At 43.1% G+C, this 24,091-nt stretch overlaps 3 protein-coding genes across 5 annotated transcripts in view; 2 read left to right on the top strand and 1 right to left on the bottom strand.

Moving 5' to 3' along the window:
• Nucleotides 1–440: 440 nt before the first annotated feature.
• On the top strand, nucleotides 441–3,134 carry LOC311264136 (F-box/LRR-repeat protein 14-like). Its single transcript, XM_084364748.1, has one exon. The coding sequence runs from the start codon at nucleotides 1,061–1,063 to the stop codon at nucleotides 2,270–2,272; it is 1,212 nt and encodes a 403-aa protein (XP_084220874.1). The 5' UTR covers nucleotides 441–1,060; the 3' UTR covers nucleotides 2,273–3,134.
• A 1,245-nt stretch (nucleotides 3,135–4,379) lies between these two features.
• On the bottom strand, nucleotides 4,380–23,440 carry LOC311264192 (ELKS/Rab6-interacting/CAST family member 1-like). Of its 3 annotated transcripts, none has more exons than XM_084364856.1 (20): nucleotides 23,236–23,439; nucleotides 21,082–21,882; nucleotides 20,787–20,975; nucleotides 17,389–17,680; nucleotides 16,439–16,566; nucleotides 16,246–16,323; nucleotides 16,004–16,159; nucleotides 15,719–15,886; nucleotides 15,362–15,529; nucleotides 15,114–15,251; nucleotides 14,884–15,024; nucleotides 14,499–14,639; nucleotides 14,188–14,381; nucleotides 12,960–13,095; nucleotides 12,356–12,487; nucleotides 11,268–11,428; nucleotides 10,927–11,074; nucleotides 8,998–9,093; nucleotides 7,799–7,984; nucleotides 4,380–7,187 (listed from the first exon to the last, which is right to left on the bottom strand). In XM_084364856.1, the coding sequence occupies exons 2-20, from the start codon at nucleotides 21,625–21,627 to the stop codon at nucleotides 7,050–7,052; spliced, it is 3,336 nt and encodes a 1,111-aa protein (XP_084220982.1). In that variant the 5' UTR covers nucleotides 21,628–21,882; nucleotides 23,236–23,439; the 3' UTR covers nucleotides 4,380–7,049. The 3 variants fall into 3 exon arrangements, 2 of the variants coding, with proteins under 2 accessions (XP_084220982.1, XP_084220983.1); XM_084364857.1 differs by having other exon boundaries at nucleotides 16,246–16,320; XR_014623440.1 differs by lacking the exon at nucleotides 4,380–7,187 and adding an exon at nucleotides 8,709–8,792 and having other exon boundaries at nucleotides 7,897–7,984; nucleotides 16,246–16,320; nucleotides 23,236–23,440.
• LOC311264190 (serine/threonine-protein kinase WNK1-like) overlaps nucleotides 22,337–24,091 on the top strand; it is a 30,793-nt gene continuing 29,038 nt past the window's right edge. Inside the window, exon 1 of the mRNA XM_084364848.1 lies at nucleotides 22,337–22,358. The gene's annotated coding sequence lies outside the window, so the exon portion shown is untranslated. The remainder of the gene's footprint in view (nucleotides 22,359–24,091) is intronic.

Raw genomic sequence — 24,091 nt, 5'->3', positions numbered from 1 at the left:
ACATTTGGTGTGTGTGTTTATCCGGATGTTGTCGTTAAAGGGGCACGTTGTCGTTTTGGGGAATAAATGCAAACTCAGAATTTTAATATTTACAATATTAATGAGGTAATAATACAAACTCAGATATATTTATCTTTCCATAACTGAATAAACAAGCTTGTTCTCAGAGGAAAATTAGGTCCCAGAACACTGTTTGAAAATAGAGAGGTGGCAGGGTCCGCCACATAAACAAATTAAAACAGTATGTTGTCCTTTAAGGTCAGTTTGTTTACTCAGTCATGAAAACAAACAGTTTCTTTTTTGTTTTTTAGTTTGTTTATGTGTTAAGTTTAAGTTAGTTTGTTTTATTATTATTACAGTAACTTTCACGGTCAGCCCTGTATTGTTATGAACATTATGTAACGCAGCCAGCAGCAGTAATAGTAACGATGCTGAGTACTTCCACTAGGAGCCGCTGGCCGGTGGCTAACCTCGCTACAAGCTAATAAGCTGGTTTATTCATTTGTAGAGATCCGGGATGATCCGACGCTGCTGGAAATGCCTCGGAAGGTGAAGGAGGAAAGTTTCTACGCTCGGATGAAGTTCTTGGATACACTTTGCGACGCGCAGGAGTAAATGAAGACTTGTTTCGGACGGCTCGGACGAGGAGGTTGTTCGGCTTTGAAGCTCACAAGTTTAGACAGCTAATGCTACTCCGACGGTTGCTAACGTTAGCGCTTGTAGCGTTAGCCTAGCCTGCTAGGTAAATATAACGGCTGCCTTTCCTCTCCTGCTTCTTCATCCACGCTGCCAACGTCAGGACTTTGCCATTAGCGGACTTTTTTTTTTGTTTGTTTCTTGTTGAATATAAAAAGTAAGCTTCGCTCTTACAAGATGGGTGGACTTTCGTTACGCTACACACAAAGCTAACTGGCTATGGTTAGCCTGTTCGTACGCTAGCTGACATTAGCTAACGTTGCCGAGCCAGCGGGCAACTTCGCCGACTTTCGGAGAGCTAACCACGACAGTATTGTCGCCCACAAACCCACCCTCCGCTGCCACAAGCAGTCAACCTGCAGTCATGTTTGAAATGGAGACACACATATCGTGCCTTTTCCCGGAGATCCTGGCCATTATATTCAGTTATCTGGACGTTAAAGACAAAGGGAGAGTAGCCCAAGTGTGCGCGGCCTGGAGAGACGCGTCCTACCACAAGTCCGTGTGGAGGGGGGTGGAAGCCAAGCTGCATCTGCGGCGGGCTAACCCGTCTCTGTTCCCCAGTCTGCAGACCAGGGGCATCAAGAAAGTTCAGATTCTCAGCCTGAGGAGAAGTCTGAGCTACGTGATTCAGGGGATGCCGCACATCGAAAGCCTTAACCTGTGTGGGTGTTTCAACCTCACGGACAACGGACTGGGACATGCCTTTGTGCAGGACATCCCATCCCTGCGGGTGCTGAACCTCAGTCTTTGTAAACAGATCACTGACTCCAGCCTGGGCAGGATCGCCCAGTACCTCAAAAACTTGGAGGTGCTTGAACTCGGGGGTTGCAGCAACATCACAAACACGGGCCTGTTGCTCATTGCCTGGGGCTTGCACAGACTCAAGAGCCTTAACCTGCGCAGCTGCAGGCATGTGTCGGATGTGGGCATCGGTCACCTGTCCGGCATGACCCGCAGCGCTGCGGAGGGCTGCCTGTCCCTGGAGAAGTTAACCTTACAGGACTGCCAGAAGCTGACCGACCTATCTCTCAAACACGTCTCAAAGGGCCTGAACAAGCTCAAAGTGCTCAACCTCAGCTTCTGTGGAGGGATATCAGACGTAGGGATGATCCACCTGTCGCATATGACCCACCTGTGCAGCCTGAATCTGCGGTCATGCGATAACATCAGTGACACAGGGATCATGCATCTGGCTATGGGCTCCCTGCGGCTGTCGGGACTGGACGTGTCCTTCTGTGACAAGATTGGAGATCAGAGCCTGGCGTACATCGCCCAGGGGTTGTACCAGCTCAAGTCCCTCTCCCTCTGCTCCTGCCACATCAGTGATGATGGCATCAACAGGATGGTACGCCAGATGCACGAACTCAAGACTCTCAACATTGGACAGTGTGTGAGGATCACAGACAAAGGGTTGGAGTTGATAGCTGACCACCTGACCCAGCTGACGGGGATTGATCTGTACGGTTGTACTAAGATCACCAAGAGGGGTCTGGAGAGGATAACGCAGCTCCCGTGCCTTAAAGTGTTAAACCTTGGACTGTGGCAGATGACGGAGAGTGAGAGAGTGAGGTGAAAGCTCTCCTAGTCAGTGTGTATAGCTCTCAGCTGTGTACTGAGAGGGACTGCCTGTATCCATTCTTAATTTTACCTTCTATACTGTGACTAAAAACAAGGAGAGGGACTCGGCATCGATCACTGGAATATTGTTCATCTCCGCTGCAATACTCCACTAAAAAAACCCTTCAGTTTCAGTCTTGTGCTCTCTTGTTGATGTGCATTGTTTAATCTCAGCCTGTGTACAGTTCTTACTATCTAGCTACCTCACCCATCAAACACAGGAGTGCCTACTATCACTGAATACTAGATTACTTTGCATATTTTTGTGACTCACGTACCAATGGAGATTTTGATATTTTTTAAAAACGAATCTAATTCAGATAATAGTTAGGCATTTTAACTCTTAACAGAAAAGGCTGGAGTACCTTGTATTGAAGTTTTGATAGAATGTTTCTTTTTCTTTTTCCTTTTTTTTTTCGGCTGATGTATTTTTTACTTACGTAACCAATATTTTTTGTATTGAATGACTGTTGTTGACAAAATTGTACTTCAAATTGAAGTGGGCGGATCACTCCTGTCTGTCTCTGTTTACCTATGTATAGTTGGCTAAGTTTCATATTCCTGAGGAAACGAGTGTGTACCAGATGTTCCCGTATGCTACTCTTGTCAAAGGATCATCAACACAACTACAGTGAGGCGTAGTAATTAACCGCTGCCAAGGCTATATGCAATACCTTAAAACTGTTAATCAGTGGTTTTTCTCCTGAGGAGCTTCCAACGATAGTGTCAGAGTATTTGTTTAAAAAAGCAGTAATTTAAGATTGTTTTATATTCATACAGTAGTGATATTTATGAATAAAGATGGCCAATATGTTTCAGTTTGTGTGTCTGACTCGTAAGTTGATTTATGATTATGACCGTAGATCTTTAAAGGTGCAATATGTGGTTTCTAGGAAGATGTTTTTCATCAGTCCTCAAAGGACAACACATTTTATACTGTTATACTTAGTTTATATTTGTTGGACCCTCCTAAGTAGCCATCTTTCTAGCTTCAAGCTGTATTCTCGGGACTTTATTCACCTCTGAGGGGACAAGACGGCTTGTTTATTCAGTTGGGGAGCTATATCGGATATTTCTATTCTACCTTTCTGTATGAATTTCTTTACCAAAACTACGTAGTGCACCTTTAAGTTTTGAGCTGTTGAGGACACGTCTTTCATCTGTAAAACTCAAGTCATTTCTTTTTATATATTTGCTGCACAAGATAATCAGGAAAGTGCCTTTTGATTTCTTACTTTTAGTATCTCAGGGGGGAAATAACTAAATGAAATCTAGATTGAATTATGTAATTTAAGATGGAGATTATCATTTCACACCTCATATGTCTTAAACATACTTAAAATTTAAACGCTGGATGTTTGAGTCTTTGTGTTAATTATAAAAAGGTATATTGTAGAAAAATGTATTTACATTCAGAACCAAGTGGGTTTTTTCAGCTATCCTGCTGAATTACACTGGCATGAGGAAAAACATCACATGATGCACATCTGCATCCCAGAACCTGGGTTCAGAGCCCATTTATCAAGGTACTACCCTGGTCCATCTGTAATGAATGTTCTCAATAAGTCTGACTTATATAACTTTATTACTGATAAGTGGTGAAATCTGAACACAGTGAGATTTTTGATAAACAATCGTCAGTGATGTTGATATAATGACTAAGCGGGTGAAGGAAAGTATTACAACAAGTGGAACAGTCTGGTAAGCTCGGAAAATGACACAGCTTTACTGCAATGCAGCCTTTAAAACCCACAAAGACAACACTTCTGCCACATCACGACACAACATCCAAAATCTAAGACTGTAAATAGTCTCATAACACATTAACAACAGAATATTGATATATTTCTGAGCTCTACACCAAAACTCCACTTAAAAGTCCCTTTTTTTGCCTTTAAATATATAGCAGCTGCAAATGTGAAATCAAATGGAGGGCTTGTTTTCTGGTTAAAGAATAAAGCTTTCATGCGTTTGGGTGGAGCTTTCTTTAAAAGTTAATGAACAGAGGTGTCCATTGTAAATGTTTGAGGCTAGTTGGGGGGGAAAAAAGAGAAACAAGAAACCAAGGCTTATAATTTATTTATTTACATACATACAAAATCCAAATAACTCACAAACATGTCTGTTTTGCTTTCTTTTTACACAGTTTGATTCTTAACACGAACAGACAGAAGGCAGTACATTTCTCATTACAAATGCAAAAAAAAAAAGAAAAAATGAAAACAAATACCATGAAGTTGACAGAAGCCCCTTAATCAGCTCTGTGTTCCTCAGTGAGGAGTCGAGAAAAAGAAGACGAGACGTTAAGGCAAGGGCGGGGACACAAAGGCCAAAGTAAGGGAAATTAAACACTTCTAAAAAAAAAAAAATGCTCTCGTCTTCCTCTGAACCCAGTGGTGAGAGGCGAGGGGTTAAAAGGGACGCAGAGAAATTAATCTCGCGTCAGAGAGGTTCGACGGACAAGAAGCACGAAAATAAGCATCCAACTAACATCCTCCAAAAACCAGGGGTGCGTTTTAGTAAAAAAAAAATCCACCCACCCTCATTTATCTGTGATCAACAATACATGGGATGTTTGTTAGAAGAACTTTTTCACGACTTGTTTCGTAACATTATGTTCCTTTCATAACAGCGGGGGGGGGGGCATGATGGTTGGAGACTATTTTAATCCTTCAGGCACAGTCTGTCTTTGACATCAAGCAACAGAAACTATCGACAGAACAGGTCAGAAGTAAAAAGACAACAACACTGGAGTCTCAGGATAATACATTTACATCACCGTGTGGTGAAAATATAATAAAAAAAAATGACGGTTAGAAATAAATGCAAGAAAAGTACTCTCCCATCACACAGTCACGGTTTGAAAACATTTGTAGTTCACACGTTATTTTGACACAAAAAGTTTTTTTTGACACTTCTCTCCTCAGTTTCTGCTGAGGACGCTAACTCGACGGTCATTTTTGTTCAGAGCAGCTCGCTCTTCAAGATTCTGTGCAAACATTCAATGCATATCCATACAGTAAACATTTTTATATATATATATATGTTTTATATTTATATATATCTCTATAGAACATGACTTTCCGCAAGTTATGGCAGTACTGTCACACACACACACATTTTGTCCCGGAGACAAAATTGGACACAAAAGACAACTGCACTGCTTTTAACTTTTTCAGATTTTTTTTTTTTTTTTAAAAGAATGCACAACACCTTCCACTTAATTACCTTTATTCAGTCACTGTACGTGTTAAATATCACGTTATTTACAAACTGATCTAAAAAGTCAAAATCTGCTGAAAAGTGACTTTCATTTCCTGTAAATGTAGATGCACTTAGTAATTAAAAACCTCAGCCCTGAAGATTTCAAAAAATACAATAAAAGAGGCATCACTTGCATCTGTAAGTGATCTGAAAAATACAAGAAAGAAACGGAGGGGGCGTCGCTTGTATTCTTCAGTCGACAAACTAAAGATCAGGTGGGCTTTAAGTAACATCTATAGAAACTTTGGATGAGACTGAATGATCAGTGGATCAGATCGTAAAGTTCTTACATCATGCCTTAGCACCAATATTACAGAGAAACAAATATCCCTGCATTAGGTCCAGTACTGATCTCTGTGCATGCTCAAAGGCCACTTCTCAAAAGAAACATTGCATACCTCATAATCAAGTGGACGTTGTGTGCAAAACCATCAAAAACTTAATACGTCACCCAGAATAAAAGCTCTTTTTTTTTTTTTTTGCTTCCTCTCTCTCTCACACACAAACTCCTATTTGAGAACTTAAAAAGCCGACCTCTGATCTGTGCCAAAGGTCGGGCCTTGATCCCCCTCTTGTGCCAGTGACCCAGCCACAGACTGCACAGTAAAAACGTACCTACAACTTAATCTCGGCTACAACTGCGACACGTCCACAGCTCCGAGGCTGGGAGTGGAAACATTTGGAGAACGTGCTGCTTTATTTGGTTAAAAAAGTGGCGTTTCCTAAGTGTTCGGATGATCGGCCACCAGTAGCTGCATCTCTAACTAGTTACTGACTAAAATACAAAAACAAGCATCTACATGGCTCCATGATTTGCCCACTGAACTCAGCCCCTCTGCTCCCCTCTAGATGTAGCAGCTCCCCAGTTGACATGAAGTGCTTTCCTGCCCCGTGTAAGGAATACGTTTACCCCTTTAAAACTTGAAGGATTTGTGACAGGAATCTAAAAAGACTGAGATAGAAGTGAGGAAGGTAACTGTGCTTGATCCAGCACTTCCTGCTCTGAATGAAGCCGTCTAGGGAGAGGAAGGTTGGCAGTATACTCCAAGACTTTGTGCGGAAGTTTGCTTCTTTCATCTGATTTTCCTTTTTCTCTCCCAACGCACCTGTCCCTGACTTACAGGTGTGCAATGACATTTTTCTAAGCAAAGAAGGTGACTTTGGTGAGTTCACAAATGCTAAAGGGATAGATTTTAACTTCTCGTCCCGCTGTGATATCTGCCGTATTTGACAACACTGCCACAGACTTCGTGAACATCCCCAATTCAGTTTTGCAGGCCTGACATGAGAGGCACACGAGACAGGAAAGCACTTGAACGTTTTTTGTTTTTTTTTACGGGGTGGACGAAGGGAGCGAGGAAGAAGAGCTCAGTGGGGCGAGATAATGCCCCAGCTTTCTCTCATCCTTCCGGGAGCCTCATTGAGTGGAGGTAGGGGGCTCAGCTACAGGTTATGTCTGAGGTCAGTTGTCAGCATGACTCCTCCAGGGCATTGACGACCTGCTCCAGGATGTCGGGGCAGTAGTCTGCGATCTGCTGGAGGACAGAGTTGGCGTACTCCTGCAGCTCTCCGCTCTCCTTCTCACACACCTCCAGCTCTCGCTCCAACTGGAGAGAAAAGCATGAATTAGTTTCCAAGCGTCAACAAATTCTGCATTTTTCTAAAACTAAAAAAGGCTTTTTTTTTAAACTCATTTGCTTGATTAAAACAACCAATGGGAACACTCAGATTTTTAAATTGAATTAAACAATAGTGGGGACATTTGCTGCTGTTCCTGAGCTGTGGTGGTGATGCTCAGAACATTATTTGCAAAATATCATGATGTCACAGCTCATTTACCCTCTGACCTTCTGGATATCAAATGTAGTAACTTCATTTTATCCTATAAGATATTTGTATGTCAAATTCTATCGTAATTATTGTATTAATTCTTGAGTTATGGCCAGAAATATGCGGTGGAGGAATAAAAAAATCAAATCGTAATTCCGTAACTTTGTCAGTCACTTGAATAACAACCTCAGCATGTCAACGAGAAAAACAAGCACTTTTAGGTGACGTAACTTTAACGGTCGTTGTTGCCTCAAAGTATTACCTTGCAGATGCTGCATGTCACGCCTGCTAGGGTTTTCTTCAGGCTAATATACCTGTTATTATATTACAAATTGGTAATTACAAATGCAGAGATGAATAACAGAGCGACTGAGAGTTCCTCCTCTACCTGTTCGACAGTCATCTTCTGGAGGTCCTTCTCCCAGTCTTCTGGGTCGCTGTGGTGGTAGTGAGAGGGCGGCGTGAGCTGGCTGAGGATGCTGGGGTCCCGGTCATGGCAGAGGTCCGTCAGGTGGGCGATGTAGAGCTTGAGCTTACTGCGGTTCTGGGACAGGGCTAGAAGAGGGGGGATCATCTGCAGGGTGGGAGGAAGAAGACGAAGAAAGTGTGAGGAGGCAGAGCAGTAAGGGACAAATTTAAATATGAGAGAAAACGAAAGGAAGAAATCATTTTCTTTAGACTTCATGGAAGTTTAGTGAGGGTTTCGATGGTTGAACGTAATGAAAGACACAAAAACACACAAAAAAGTGTTTTATGGGAGAAAATCAAAACATCATCATCTGCATGCATGCTCCCATCACCATCTCACATTAGAGCCAGCCTTCTAGAGAATCCTGTGTCATTTAAGTATGTGCAGCTCGACAAAGTGTCTTAAAGCGACTTACTCAACCGCTGATTACACTGAGGTTAAACCGTCCAATACCCAATGCAGCACCTGTCAGTGTGGGTCAAAATGTGAGGAGCTAATCACTAGTTTCAGAGCAATGCCATGCAAAGCTAAGATGCTTTAGAGTGAGACTGAACAAGGATCACGATCATCTCATCCTCTTTGCTCCCGCATGCAACACACAAACACACGCCACTGATCCACGTCCCATCAGCCAATAATAAGCAAAAAATGAACAGTGTTGTTAAAGCACAGGATGAGTGCCGTCACAGAAAAGACCAGGCAACAATGACCATCAACATTAAGACGAGCGGATAAAGGAAAACCACAGTGAGTGAGGATGAGTAAACATGCCACAGAGCACCGATGGAGAAGAACGGTGTGACGGGTTTGGCTTTTCATACGAGCTCACCCTTCTGAACAAAATGGCTGAGAGAGAGAGGAGGGGAGGGGGAGGGCAAAAGGTTGGCTATGCCCAAATACCCTCCTCATCATCCTGTTAGCCACAAGGTAAGCCAATCGCAGCATTAGAGAGGAACATTTGGTTAGTGTGTATACAGAAGAAAAAAGTTATAAAACAGAAGAAAACTTCCATCCAACAGGCAACAGTTCAACCTTGTTTACGACAGACGTAACCGATCAACTGTAGAACGTTTATTCAAGCTGTCCGGGATGAAGAGTTGGTGGTTGGGTTAAGCTACCTGATCTGGAGAGGGTTTGTGATTTGTCTGGTCAGGGGCAGTCTTCAGATGATCGTCCTCATAGTTGTCGGCCATCAGTTTCATTCTGTTCTGAGTCTGTGAAATAAACACAGTAAGAATTAGAGACGTTGCATCAACATTTTTTCCTACCCGATACTGATTCCCATACCACATATCACCTGATACTTAGTACTGACCAGATACCAGAGCATTAAAAAGTATTTATATTATTGTTATTATTATTATTATTACTACAGGCATATCCATACCAACTGTGTTGACATGAAAATAAAGTATTTAACTGAATTATTTTTTAAAGCTGTAAACTAACAACTCTGTATGAATATAATACGATTGCTACCATTGGCTAAAGGTTAAACACTTTGTAAAACATGAGCAAATGCATACAGAGAACGACTGCCATAGAGCTTTCTTTGAATTTCTAGTGTGACAGTCAAAACACACACACAAAAAAAGATCTGGGAATAAATACCAATTCTTTGAAAAAGCTAAGGCCTTGCATGCGCTCCATCATTTTACTTCTACTTTTCCAGCATAAGTTGCTGACATTTAGCTAGCTCTGACTAACATTAGACTCCAGTGAAAAAATCCAGTTCTTCTTCATTGCTCTAAAGCAGCAGGAGTACAACGAGCATTTTATCCAGTTTAAACTACTTTAAAGCACTTTTGATTCAGGCACTCTATTTGATGCACATGGGTCTCATCACCATCGGCTACTTTTGCTAAAACAAAATCTGTTAAGTTGCATACAGGTGTATAGGACGCACGGGGAAGTGTAATAATTTACATGGTATCAGATCGCATAGACGCTTCCATAACCTGCACCGGAGGCATTTCTGATACTATTATTGGTATCAGAACAAGCCTGGTAGGAATGAAAAAAATCCTTCAGTGTCATTAAAAAGAGATATCTGAGGCTGGAATGAAAAACTTGAGCATAAATAAGCTGAGGTTTGCCAACATGGCAATGTCCTAGAATTGAGTCCAGCAATACCAACAGGAGTCAGACAAAAGGCCTTTTTTCACAGCAGATATTGTGACTCACAGGTGTTTCTATTCTATTCTAAGAAAACCACAGGCGTTTCTATTCAAGTCTCCCTGTAAGTCATGACAGTGTGCCAGCATGCACAACACCACCACCACCAGCTTAATGATAATTCAGCCATCATTTATCTTATTATCTACACCTGTGCTATTCAATGTCAATGTATCGAACAGGCCCCAAGATCAGTAAAATGTTCTAAGCATCAGGAAACCAACAACAAATATAGACCCCCGGTTGTTCTAACACTTGAACGTAACTGTAATGTTTGACTCCTCATCATCATGCTGGTCAAAACATTAATATACCGCATTTCAGAGAACTATATCTCTTTTTCAAATCTATTTTGTATACAGAATCGAGAGGACTGGGTGAATCTTATGTAATTACCCCACTTTACATTTCAAAATAAGGCTGGCAAAGATTTAGGAGAAAGAGACCGCACAAATATAAAACCTTTGTGTGCAGCCAGCGTACAGGGAAGCCCGTCTCATATGCAGCCATTGTTTTAGGTTACTTTTTGGTTGGCTCGTGGTTAGAGGGAGAGAGTATGGTGGTCTACATCCAGGGACTTCAAATACTGCTGAGAGAAAAAGTTACCCCCCAGTGTGACAGAGAAACCTCAAGGGTTTTAATGCTGAAGGCATAATTTACTGGAATTTGGCTTGTAACTTTGCAGTCTGGTGATAACACAAACTTCTGTGTTACTGAAAAGCTACACTGACATCCAATTTTTCCAACGGGTTTCCTGATAAGACCTCTGAGCTCTATTCCCTACTGGTGAACATATTGTGTGCGAGGAGTGTAGAAAAGATAAATGGAAATAACAGGACAACCCCTCAATCATGCAGCAGCCTCCTCCCCACCTGCTGTTTGAGCTGCTGCACCAGTCTGTCCTTCTCCCGCTTCAGCAGAGCCACCTCGTCCTGGGTCTTCTTCTTCTTAGAGGAGGACAGCTCCAGCAGGGCGATGTTAGCGTCCTTCTCGCTGATAGCAGCCAACAGCGCCTCCTGCCTGTTAGGTGGGGATCGAACAACATGGCATTTAACCACACAAGTAAATAGCTCAATTATCATTTATTATTCATTGTGCAAAATCATCCCACCAGCTGGGGAAGGCTAGAATTGGATGACATTTTACAAGATGAAGGCAGCAATCGATACTCCACAGTCTACTCCACCCTACTGCGTGTGTGTGTGTGTCTTACTTCATCTCCAGCACCTCCTCCAGGTGTTTCCTGCGCTCAGCTCGCAGGGTTGAGAGGTGTGCTTCTTTCTCACACAGAGACTGCTGGGTGGAGGCCAGCTTAGCCCTCATCGACTCCAGCTCCTGCTTCACCTTCTCCATGGCCCCCAGCAGCTCCTCCATCTGGGAACACACACACACACACACACACACACACCACAACAACTCAATCATGAATAGAGTGAAACAGATCCCCCAAATCCATCAGTGATTGCATTGGGCTTTTTATCATGACTTGCCAGTATGAAGAGCTCTAATTAGAGGCAGGGGCAGCAGAATTAATGTGTGCTTTTTGGGAAGGACTGAGTAAACTATAAACACAGATACCATTGAAACTACAGCACTACAATAACTTTTACCTGTTATTCACTATATAAAAGGGCACAATAGTACCATTGTTTCATATCAATAAGAATTAGTTACAATTGACTGAAAGAAAGAGTGAATAATTCATCCACAAATGATACATTTTATTGGCTGCTTTGTGCTGTATGAGCGAACAACTACTCAGCATTGCTTTGTTTCATAAGCAAACAGCAGGTAAACAAAATCACATTAAAATTACACAGGTTGCAAACAGCAACGCCTTACAACGTAATGCAATCCAACAACATAAAAGTCCTGAAAAACTGCAGGGTGGTTGTACGGGACTGCATGAATCGTAGAGGCGTTGTGGTTAGTGTGTCAACCCCCGTCATTGTTGGAGGTCACACGCACTGGGCTCATACCTTGGACCACTTAATTTGGGCGAGGTTGGACTCATGCATTGGTTTGAGTGAGTGCTTCTGAGAGGCGGTGTGCAGCAGAGAGAAAACAAGAGAAAACCAAAATGAAAGAAATGAGAAAGAGAAGGAGGCCAGAGGAGAGGAGGGAGGCGAAGGAAGGAGGAGAAACACCACAGCGGCAGCAAACAGGTGAGGGAGAAGAATCTCAGTAGATGAAGCCGTTTCCTTTATCAGTGTATAAATATGCATGTGCTGTAGGTGTGCTCCTGTGGCTTGATTAATACGGCACTGTCATACGTGTGCTATGCGTGTTTGTTTTGTGTACCTGTTTCTCCTGCAGTGACCTGGCAGCCTCCTCCTGTGCCAGCACCATCTCTCGCTCAGCGGTGATCTGAACGCTCTCCCTTAAGGCCTCCTCCAGCTCCTCAATGCGCTCCGCCTTCTGACGCAGAGTGTCCTTCAGAACAGATGTAGGATTATGTTTTCAAGCTACGTCTCCACCAAAGTATAGCACCCTTTGAACCTTTTACGTAACCCATGGTAACTGTACCTTGACGCTAGATCTCTTGAGAGGCTGCTGCTTTTATAAACTGACACACTGTGACCTACACTGTACATTACTGCCCGACTGACGACATTTACAGACTGGCAACCTTTTTCTCCTCTGCTAGCATTCATCATCTCTCTGCTGCAGGCAGTGAGACAAAAGGCTGACCAATCAGTGGTATGCAGTGTTTTCACTCCACCTCTCAGTATTGGATCAGTGTTCTAGGTAGTGTGTCAAAAATCAAGATGGCACAGAGTGGTTCTTTTGGTCCCATCCACGACTTTTGATAATGGAAACACAAAACTGAACCGGACTGATTGGTGGATTAGTAAGTTGGTGCCAGAAAATGTGAACTGCGAGGTTTGCACAGTCCAATCCTCACCTTCACCTGCTGTGAGTTCTCAGACAGGTTGTCCTCCCTCTTCCTGGCCTCATCCATGAGTCGAGCATTCCTACTCTTCTCCACTTGCTCCTTGTGCTTCAGAGACGCCACCTTCTTCGTCGAGTCCTTCATCTGCCTACAGGGACACCATACATGGGAGAAGATACATGTTATGTATATGTTAGACTATTGTCCCACTTGACATGTACATGTAAATAATCACTCCAATTTTATATTGTCGGTAACTTGGGGAAAAGTGCAAATGTCTTATGTTTGATTACAGATATGAACCAAGTAAATCTGGATAGGATGATAATTGCATGCCAAGTAAATACAGTGTCAGGTAGCAAATACAAGCTATTTCTAAATCAAATATGGCCATCAAGAGATGTGATCCCCTTTTTTAAATATTCTGACATAACAGTTATGAGCAAAGCCTTACAGACTTTAAACAGACCTGCAAAAATCCATCTCTGATATTAGGGTGAGAGGGAACAATAAAGCAGGGGAAAGCAAGGGAAAACAGGAACAATGAGCATGAACAGAAGTATGAGAAAAGACAAAGAGTTCAAGAGGTTAAGACAAAGCAATTGCTTGCTGCATCACATACTATGGAGGGGTAAAAGTTGGAGAAAAACAAGGGAGAGAAATGTGAGAAAAAGGAGAGTAAGGATGTCAGGGTCGGGAGAGAGAGACGAAGAAGCAAATACTAACCTGGAGGTCAAACTGGTGGGGTGAAAGGTTTCCGGTGTAAAGACAAGAAAGCAGTAAAGAGAAAAACAGACTCAGGCCAGGAAGATGAAGAAAAGAGAAAGAGCTATAGGATTATGTGGTGTCTTTGACTCTGTGTCATAAAGTCACATGGTTCACCACAAGTAGAAGACAAACATAGCAAACATTACATGAAAGACGGCTTGCCTTTAACGACTGCAGCCGTACCTACCTACTATCTACCAGCTTTCAAAGCAATACTGCTAAAATGCCAAATGGCAGCTTTCCAAATTACAATAACATCCACTATTTAATGTGCTCTGGGGCAACGTTCTCCAGAGTGACATGATATCACTGAAAGACAATTTAGTGGTCATAACTCTAAAGTAGCAGGAGAACGAAAAAAGACAGTAGAAAACGCTCTGTAGCTGCCGAACACCACAAAAACAGCACATAATAGAATCATTAGAGACACTATTTATTCCAGAGAGTCACCAACGTCCATGTTTCCACCCACCTCTCCAGCTCATTGATCTTTTTGTCCTTGTCATTCTTCTCATTCTCCATTTCCCGAAGGATCTCCAGCAGGCGGTCCACCTCAGCCTGGGCCTTCCCAGAGTCCTCTTTGTGGCGAGCCACTTCCTGCTCGAGGTTCTTAATGCGCTCGGCCAGCTCGGTGTTGGCCTGAGCCTCCAGGGTTGCATTTTGGGCCTGACAAAAGACGGGCAGCCAGTTAGAAAGCAGCTGTATTCGCTTCTGTGTCCCCAGGTCGGTGTTAAATGAGTGAAAAGCATTAAGTAACATCATGTTAGTGCTGAAGGATCTTACTCTCTTAAGCTGGTTCTCCAGTTTGAAGCACTCCTCCTTCTTCTGCTCGAAGATAATCTCCATACTCTTGAGTTTGGAGTCTTTCTTTAGCCCTGAGGAGGCCAGGGATGATGCATGCTCCTTCAGGTCCAACAGAGACGTCTGCACATACACACACAGACAGACAGAAATATAGATGAACCTGTTCCTGCTTATCAAACTAACAGAGCCTGAGGAGACTGAAAATACATTAGATTTAATACAGGCCTCCGTGACTCATCGAAAAAGAGACTAATGGAAAAAGCCTGACGCTCGTTTCAGTCAGCTTCACTTTATTAATAGAACCACAGTAAACAAGAGTTTGCCTGTATTTGTGTGAACTCGTGTTCCTGAATCCGTTTCTCACCTCTCTGTCTGACAGGTCTCCCTGCAGTAAACTCAGTCTCTCCTTTAACTCTTTCAGTTCTTTCTTGTTCGAGTCAAGTTCCTCCGTCTTTTCCCGGTCATCTCGATCTCGCTGCTCCTTTAGACGCTCAATTATGCGCTCCTAAGAGGAGGCGGAGACAACGATCACATACGTGCTGCCTTCACAAATGTAACGTTGTATCGCTAATTAACATGCAGACATAAACTCACCTTTTCTGCAAGAGACTCCTCCAGTGTGGTGAGAGCAGTGTCAGTGTTGGAGGTGTCCGCTTGCAAAGACTTTACTCGCTCCTTCAGGCTGCTCATCTGCTTCTCCTTGTCCCTCAGCTGCTCCTGGAGGTTCTCAATCTGCAGAGCAAATGATCAGCCACACGTCACATGTTACAGTATAATGAATCTATTTTCGTGGTCACTTTAGACAAAACAAGACTTTTGAAACAGCTCGTAGTCCAAATCACCTTCTTCTGTAGCACATTAACTTTGCGCTCCTTAACCTCCAGCATGTCCTTGAGGTCGTGGATCTCCCCATTGAGTGTGCCCTTCTCCTCTGACATTTCTTGTATCTGCTTGCTCTTCTTATTCAGAGTTGCCTCCTTCTCTTCCAAGCGCAGACGTAAGGCGTCCACCTGGCCAGGAAAAGGTAGACAACCTCCTTAACATATGGTAAATTCTGTGCTTTCAGTACTACCAGTCCAAAGTATGAGGAACAAGTCTCTCCCCTCTGTGCATGATATACATACCCTTTAAAGTGCCCTTGCTGTAAACATATTGCAAAGCCCTCTGGTCAGTAGTGTATAGAAATGCATCTACTGTACCTCTGTCTGTAAGATGGCGGCTCTCTGCTCCTTGGCAGTGAGGGACTCCTTGAGAACTTCAATGTGCTGCTTGCTGTCTGAGAACTGGTTGGTGAGGGTCTCCAGCTTGGTCTGCAAACCGAGCAGCTCAGTGTCCTTCCTGGAGAGGTCCTGCTTCACCTGCTCCATCTGAAAAACATGAGGCCGGGGGGGAAAGAAAGACGATGAAGGATGGATATGACACTTAGCAAATTAAAGTCTGTGCCTTCCTGATTGTAAGATCCAGAAACTAAACTCGTCTCAGACCTTGTTCTTCATGAACTTGGTGTGGCTGCGGTAGACCTCCATCTGCTTCATCTCCTCCTGACGCTCTTCGCAGCTCAGGAGTCCATTGGATTTCAGCATTAGCAGCTCCTCTTCCATGTCTCTCAGGCCCCGCTCCATTGAAATGATTTTTGCATCCTGGGGTTGATAAAGCGGAGTTCACACCAATAGCATGACACGTGTGACCGAAACACCGCAACACACTTCTTTATTCAAGTCCTCACCTTCATGTCGATGACAGTCTGTAGAGCCTTAGTTTTGGTGGACTCAGGGGTTCCCTCATATCGACGGTGCAGCTCCTGCTGGATTGGATGAGATATCAAAGTGCAGTTTATATCATTGAATAAATAGGACAATCAACATAACTAGTCCAATAACATGTAATGTTTTATTTCCCATAGTTGGACCAGACAGTACCTCTCTCAGTGCAGAAATCTCTCTGTCTCTCTGGTCCAGTAAACTCTCAAGGTGATGCCTGTGCATCTCTGCATCAGCCAGTCTCCTGGTCCGCTCCTGGTCCTCCTCTGATGCCTTGGCAGATGGCCCTGAAGTTGGAAGAAAGACATTTATGCAGTCTGAAGTCTTTGTAACAGCCAGACCGAGCGTGATCACCCATGTGGTTCACTCGCAGAGGCTAACACAGGGGCTTCAGACAAAAGCTCATCTGTTCAGCAGGGAAAGACATTTTCAAAGTACTGGATTCACAACCCCACAGCCAACATAAAAACAAATAACAAAAGAAAACTTCCTGAGATATAACTCAGGAGTTTAAATAGGTTTTTTGCCCTTAAGAACATAACATGCATGTATTTTGGCAGACACCTATGCAAAGGGGTTTGAATAAGCCCTTTAGCCTCAGACGCATACTTGAGCCTAAAGCATGAATCGTGGTTAGTTTATGGAGCAAAGTAACCCATATTTGGCCAGTGTGGGAAAGAGCATGGGTGGAGCTGATGGGGATAGCTTTAAGTTGTAGTATGAGACCAAAATATCAAGTGAAGTTGCACTCGCTGGTATGCCTGTAACACTTTTAACGCCTCACAGAAGCAGAAGGAAACAGACGTGTTCCAGCCCTTGGGCTCTAGTCTGCATCAGTAGTAAGGAAAGTGTTAGAAGCGTGACATACTTCTCTGTGAGCGCTGACGACTTCATTTGATATTTTGTGATCTTTGGGTCGGCACCCATTATACTCTGAAGACATGTCAGTTAAGCAGGCTAGTTCTTTTGTCCGAGTAGCCCGAGAGCAAAAACTTTTGAGACCCGAAACGTTTGAAAAGAAACATACTGACTCATTATTTCGAAGAGTTTGCTGGTTCTTCTTTTGACTTTAATATTGTAAAAGAATCAGAATCTACGGGCCAACAAACCTTTGCTCTGCAGCATCTCCAGAAGTTTCTTGATGGACTCGTCTCTGGCTCCCAGGGTTTGCTTCTGCGTGTCAATCCTCAACTCCATCTCCTCCAGGGTCTTTCTGAGGAGGAAGAGCTCTTTGGCCTGCCTCTCATGTTCGGCCTGTAGCCGCCGGTAGTTCTCCTCTGTGGGTTCAGATGTCAGGGCCAGGTCCCGGCCTTGGTTGGCGGGGTCTTGCTGGAACAGCTGGTTCAGGTCCCTCTGGATCCTCAGCTCATCCTGAAGAGCCTGAACGGTCATCTGAAGATGCTGGAGACAAACAATATGCATTTGTTAGTGTTCTTATGTCTGTTTGATGGACTTTATTACAAAATTATGTACACATAGGGTATATGATGTAATGGAAATGTATTGATTATTTGAATAATACAGTGGCAGAATATCCTGATCCAGATCCTGGCAGAATATTGTGTTATAGCCCGTTAAAAATAAGTCTCTCATCATGACTGAAAATGTAGCGATGCCCTGACAGATGCACCCCCAACAGCCGTGCTTTGTGGACAGTGTTACATTTCATGCACGGAGAAATACAAGTGGTGAAACACAATCAGCCCAGTATAGTATTGCATTGTTTGTGGCATCTGACGCCGGGGACACTTGGCAGAGCTGCTCTGAGACAGTAACACAAGGCTGTGTTACACTCTGGTGTGAACCAGCTGTGAGCGTTTTCAGACGACAGAACAAAGAGAGAAGTCAGTGTCTGCCTTCGTTTCTCTCTGTCCTCCTCCTCCTCCTCCTCCTCCAGCACCCCTCCCTCTCCTTCCTTTGTCATTCTCTCCTTCTCCCTCCACCGGCAAACACTATTCTCCTCCACACACACACACACACACACACACACTATTCATCTACCTTGCCTGCTCTCGCCCTATCTCCTCCCTCCAATTCTCTCACCTCTCCTCTCACTAAACCCTCCCTCTCCATCGCCGTCTCCACCCCGTGACTAAGGCTGACTCACTGCTGTGACTGCACTGACACCCCCCCCAATATAGGCACAGGAGATACATGCACGGACATGCACGGGCACGCACACACACACATCTTCTACCTGCCTCAGCCCTCATATTCTCGGTCTCCCCGCCCGAGGAGAGATAACAGTCAGGTGTTTGAGAGAGCACAAAGAATAGGAGATGTGATCCAAATACTAGGTCATAACTCGGAACGACAGAGTGCACACAAACGTCTGCTGCAGCTCAACCACAGCACTGGACAAACTGTGTACAAGACAAAATGTTAAATGTGCCAATATCTGCTCCACTAACTTTAGTACTACTGTATGTCGGTTACTACAACGACAATTAACCAAAAGTTGCTAACTGTTTTGATAATCCAATAATTGGTTTGAGTCATTTTTTAAAGAAGAAATGTAAAAAAAAAAAAAAAACTCCATTCCAGCTTCTAAAATGTGAATATTTTCTGTTTTTTTTTTTACTCCTCTATCACATTAAACTGAATATCTTTGGGTTGTGGACAAAAAAGGCCATTTGAGGACATCATCTTGTGCTTTGGGAAACACTGATCGACATTTTATAGACCAAACAGCTAACTGATTCATCGAGAAAATAATCCAACAAATGAATCGACAAGGAAAATTATCCTTGGTGATTTCATCCATGTAGTTCAGAGTATTTAGCAAGAGATATGTGATGATTATTAGGGGAGTATTTGACTTTTTTTTTTCCTAATGGGAAAAAGAGGATGATAGCCATTTCCCACCGTTATAGACTAGGTAATAGCTGCCACTTGTCATAAAGAAAAAAAATCAAGTAATGATTTTGGAAAAGCTGTGGCAGCAACACGTATCAGCACAGAAGCTCAGCAAAACAATACACATAAACATTAACATACATTTGCAGACGTATTCACTGTCAGCTGAACCCGCGTTCAAAAAGGGCGAGCAGTTTAACCGAAGCCGTAATTAGCCAAATGCCTACGAGTGTGTGTGTGTGTGTGTGTGTGTGTGTGTGTGTGCATGTGTGTGTCTGTGCTTTCCATTGCATTCGTGCCAGTGTGGGAGGTGGAGGCTGACATATGAAAGCAGACATCTTTAAATTATAGCACCCACTGATTAGCCCTGCACTAGTCGGGCATTACTGGGAAATTAGTCCACAGTGTGATTTTGTGACTCAGCAGGAGTGAAAACAGCAAATTATATAGATCTGCCCATCCATTAAGAATCACAGCGAAACAAAGACTATTTCTCTTCATTAATGAAACACAATTTGCACAATTCTCACAACATACTGTAGGTTTTAAAAAAAGATGTTGTGCCTATATTTATTCACTTGTCAGTATTAAGTATATATTTTTAAAACGTGTGTGCGGGATGACACAGAGTAGAGAACAAGGAATTGGCCTCGAATTAATCAATGCCAGTGTCTCTTTACTTTTGATACAGAGCCATTGAAGATAAAAAAATTAAAAAACCGACAGAGAACACTTCCACACCTAAAATTAAGAATGAAGCCATTTGGATTAATGGCAACACATATTCAAGTCCAGTATACTAAATTTTGACAGGTATTGGAAGGGAAGGTGCGAAGACTCATACTAGAAGTTTCACACCTTGTTTTAAAAAAGCTGGAACGACGGATGAACTTGATAAAATCATGTAATTGAAAAATTAAAGAGGACTCAAAGCAGTCGACACCGCGTTACAGTCACACAGAATATAGATACTTTTAATCCTTTACAGAATATGATGAAACCATACCAGTGAGTTCTACAGTTTTAGTAAAGGTTTCCATCGAAAGACAAATGTGTAACATGTGTTTGTCTGTTTTTCGATCATTTCCCTTCAATGTATAGTGTCATCAGTGAACAGTCAGACGACATTAAATGTAATCCTCTTGTAAGGCACGTAAACAAAATGCTGAATCAAAAGTGCCATTCACAACAGCTCTGTTAGCACTGCTACATGTGATAACATTGTTAGATTAGTTTCTTATTTTCTGCCATGGTTAAACTACAACTACTACTACTGCTACTGCTACTACACACACACACACACACACACACACACAGTTTTAAATGTGTACCTTCTCCACATTTTTATCCTGTTCACCACATCCAGCAATTTCTAAAACATACAGAAATGCTAATGCCGCCATTAGACTTATGGACTCTTTCATCTATTAAGCATGAGCATATAGTGGCATATAAGAGGATTAACTAGATGTTCAAAAACTGCCTCTAACCTATGCAGAGAGAAACACACTTGTACTAAAGCCGACACCCAAGCTGGGAGAGATGCTTTCATCCAAACATGTTGGATGTTGAGAAAAATGAGATGATGATATCAGAAGCGAGGATTTTGAGGCAAAGGCATCTATCCAAATAAATATAAGCCAACACTCACCTGTGCTTCATCCTGAATCACGCGGTATTGTTCCTTCCAGACGGTGATCTTAGAAACTTCATCCTTCCTGAGAGCTCGCTCCTTTTTTAATTCTGGGCTCCAGAAGGTCTTGATTGAATTCATGGAGGAACTGAGCTTGCTCTCCTTAACTTCCACTTCTCGCCGCAGCATCTCATTCTCACGCAGGACCTGAGGAAGCAGGATAAAGCCAAATAAATACCGTACAGGTGGTCTGTCCAACCTAGCAAGTCAAAAATTCCACATTATTGATAGAGAAAATACATGAACAAAATACCTCTTTCAGTTGGGCCTGCAGGTCCAGTATGGTGTTGTCTCTGGCCTGCCTTAGAGAATGGGGCACAGTGGAGGCCATGTGGTGGTCCCCAAAAGCTAGAGCATCACCTGCCATCATGCCTGCTGGCAGCACAGCATTGCCAGGCACTGAGGTGGAGATGTTGGGGGTGCTGGCAGCCACAACTCCACTGTTGTTGCCCCTTGATCCATATGTCACCCTCTGCCTCCCCATGGTCGTCACTGTCCCACCACTTTTTGGGATGTGGTCACCTGCCATGGCAACCTCATTGTCACTCAGGTACATTGGTCCTGAGGTGGCATACGCAGCGTTGAGGGACTGGATGTTCTCCATGGAAAGCGTCTTGCCTCCTGGTCCTCCAGGACCCCCTCCGCTGCCTCCGGTGCTGTTGGTGCGACGGTGTCCCATCCGAGGAGAGCGGGGAAGGCGAGGGGAACGGCCAGATCCCTGACTTCCAGTGCCACCTCCATCTCTTCCTCCACTATGGTTGGCATCCCCTCTGCCGACAGAGCGGGCACTACCGTACATCTTCGAAGCTGATCGCAAAACTGAAGAACGGCCTCAAGTTTCTCTTTATATATATATATATAGATTTATATATTCTTGCTGATCTTGTAGTTGTGACTTTCACAGGTTGTGAGAATATGCGGTACTAATCCTTCCTCAACTGGAGCCCGTGGACACAATGTTCATGATAAATTACGAGGTCTGATGCTGAGACGAGGCTGACAGACTCTCCTCTTCATACAGGAGCTATCCAGTGTTAAAGATTATGACACCAATCTGCAAAGAAAGCACAGTCGCTGCCTGTTAAGACATGCTATTAATATGAAGTAAAATAAAATCTGATGGAGGTTAAATTGACAAAGCAGCATCAAATCCAAACTCTGCAACCCTGTGGTGTCAACAGAGGGTCAGCAGAGGGGCCTCGATCCACTTTGAGCAAAGTGGGGGGATAGCTTATTTAATAGTGGACTACTTTTAACATTCAGCACAGTGGGAATGAGCAGAAATGTGTGCTGAGGTTTCCCTGTCTCAACTGGATACCCTCATGCAGTACAGACAGTTATGTAACTGCATAAAGTCACGTCTAAGAACTAAAATCTTCTCAGATGGGGTCCCTCAGCACAAAGTCCCTGTTAGTTAATCAGCTGTTATGTTTCTGCCTGAGGACACAGGTCAGATGTGGAGCCTCTGACTTTAAGTTGGATCCTTCACAAAAAGGTTCAAACCTGAGTGCTGTAACGTTATAACCGTTGGTAAGTTATAACCTTAGTGTAAGCCTTGTCGGACAATTTGAGTTTAAAAGAAACATTACAAGAGTTGGACCTTTGTGTACGTTAATATATGTCAACATATTCTGCTTTGTGTTGTGTTTTATAGTCTGTTTTTAGCTGAATTGCCATCACAGCCATTTAAACTGGGCAGTCTGCGTGGCCTTGCTAGCAGCTAACGTTACGTTAACATACCGGCTAACGGTAACGGCTGACGATTCCTCCTTTAAAACTACGTGTTAGCCCCAAAATGTGGCCGTTTGCTCGAGATGTGTGTCAAACTGGTTCGTACATTTTGTCAGAAGAAAACATCTTGAATCTCTGAATCCCATTTTTTCCCCTCTCAATGTGCTGACGCTATGGATTAAAACTAGCAAGGGAGGGAAAAGGGGATTGTCCATGGTGAACATCGTAAGGGGGAAAAAAAATCTCCCTACTCGCAGAAATGAACACATTTAGAAACAACAGCCTGTAAAACAGATGGCAGGATATCTGGGGCGGTAAAGTCAGTAGATGTGGTGTCAATATGTGACACAAGTGAAGGGAAATTACAGCGTTTTGTACGATCCTAACGCCACCGTACAGGGTCTGCCTGCTTTGAAGACACCCACATCAAACCATATCCATTTTCCTCCACCTCTGCTGACGGCTTTTCGTTTCCAAGCTCCGGCTGTCTTCACTCAGATGTGTCGCTAACATCCAGAAAAGAGCTAAAATGAGCGAATGCATGATGTTAAACGTTAGCTCCCCGTGACATATGGAGGCTAGTCCATCCAAATTATGTGGTCAAGCAGAACCTCTTATTTTTTTTCTCCTCGCTAACACAATAGCCAGTGCTGAAAATCTCAACCAAACAAACTACCTTTCTCGTTGTCTGCTGGAGCTCAAAACGGTGCCAATGCCGAATCCCGTGTCAAATGGAAATCTGCTGCAAAAACCGTCATGTTATGTTAATTCCTCGTCAGATGTCTATCTGATTTTCCCATCTTTTTTTTCTCTTTGCCAGCGGTACCAGCGGCTCAGGAGAGCCAGGGCGCCTCAGTGACGTCAAGCCTCCTGTGCGCGCTCACGACAAGTCTTCCTCGCCACGCTTGAATTTTAAACGCGCGGTCACGAGCTTCTCGGTTTGGAGGAATGTGTGAAGAGAAATCAGACACGTGTTGACACAAAACACAGGTTTTAATTCATATAATGGGATGAGTGAAAGTTGTGGTTAAACTCCGGAGTATTTAAACATTAAATTCACCCAAGCAGGCAACGATGGAAATGTGTTTTTACCACAATTTAGACTATCTACCTCTGGTATTAACCATAAAATATTGATTTGACTTTGTTAATATAATGTTACTTTCTTCAGCAGTGAGCTTTTCATTTTGTATGAAATCATATAAAAGGAGATACATGTGACATGTTTGGTCAACATACACCAGCAGGGGGCAGTGCTTACTTACAGGAAAATTGTATCTCTGAAATGGTTGCTGCAAAACATACACTGTTTTCTTTATTCACAAGTGTTTTAAACCAAAATGAGTCATATGCATGTATAACAGTATGCCAAGGTACTATAGCCACTAATTATAATTAAAATGTGTTTAATTAAGTTAACAGGGTTTCAACTAATAATTATGTTTTGTCCAAACTGTATTTATTAAATTAAATCAGAAAAGAAAGATCTTCATTGACTACAAACTAAATAAACAGACTCTCTTCTTTTTCAT

This window comes from Pagrus pagrus, assembly GCF_965226575.1.
Source record: "Pagrus pagrus genome assembly, chromosome: 10".
Classification (NCBI taxonomy): Eukaryota; Metazoa; Chordata; class Actinopteri; order Spariformes; family Sparidae; genus Pagrus; species Pagrus pagrus.
Note: the sequence above shows the minus strand (reverse complement) of the source record. Positions and strands in the feature narration are given on the sequence as shown.

Bases quoted from the DNA above. Each gene is read 5' to 3' on its own strand.
- LOC311264136 (XM_084364748.1), top strand. From the start codon at position 1,061: ATGTTTGAAATGGAGACACACATATCGTGCCTTTTCCCGGAGATCCTG.
- LOC311264192 (XM_084364856.1), bottom strand. From the start codon at position 21,627: ATGTACGGTAGTGCCCGCTCTGTCGGCAGAGGGGATGCCAACCATAGT. The intron at 15,887-16,003 runs GTCTGAGACGAG...CATGTTTTTCAG, and splicing joins CCAAGTTCATGAAGAACAAG to ATGGAGCAGGTGAAGCAGGA. The intron at 11,429-12,355 runs GTACACAAAACA...GTGTGTTCCCAG, and splicing joins GGTCACTGCAGGAGAAACAG to ATGGAGGAGCTGCTGGGGGC.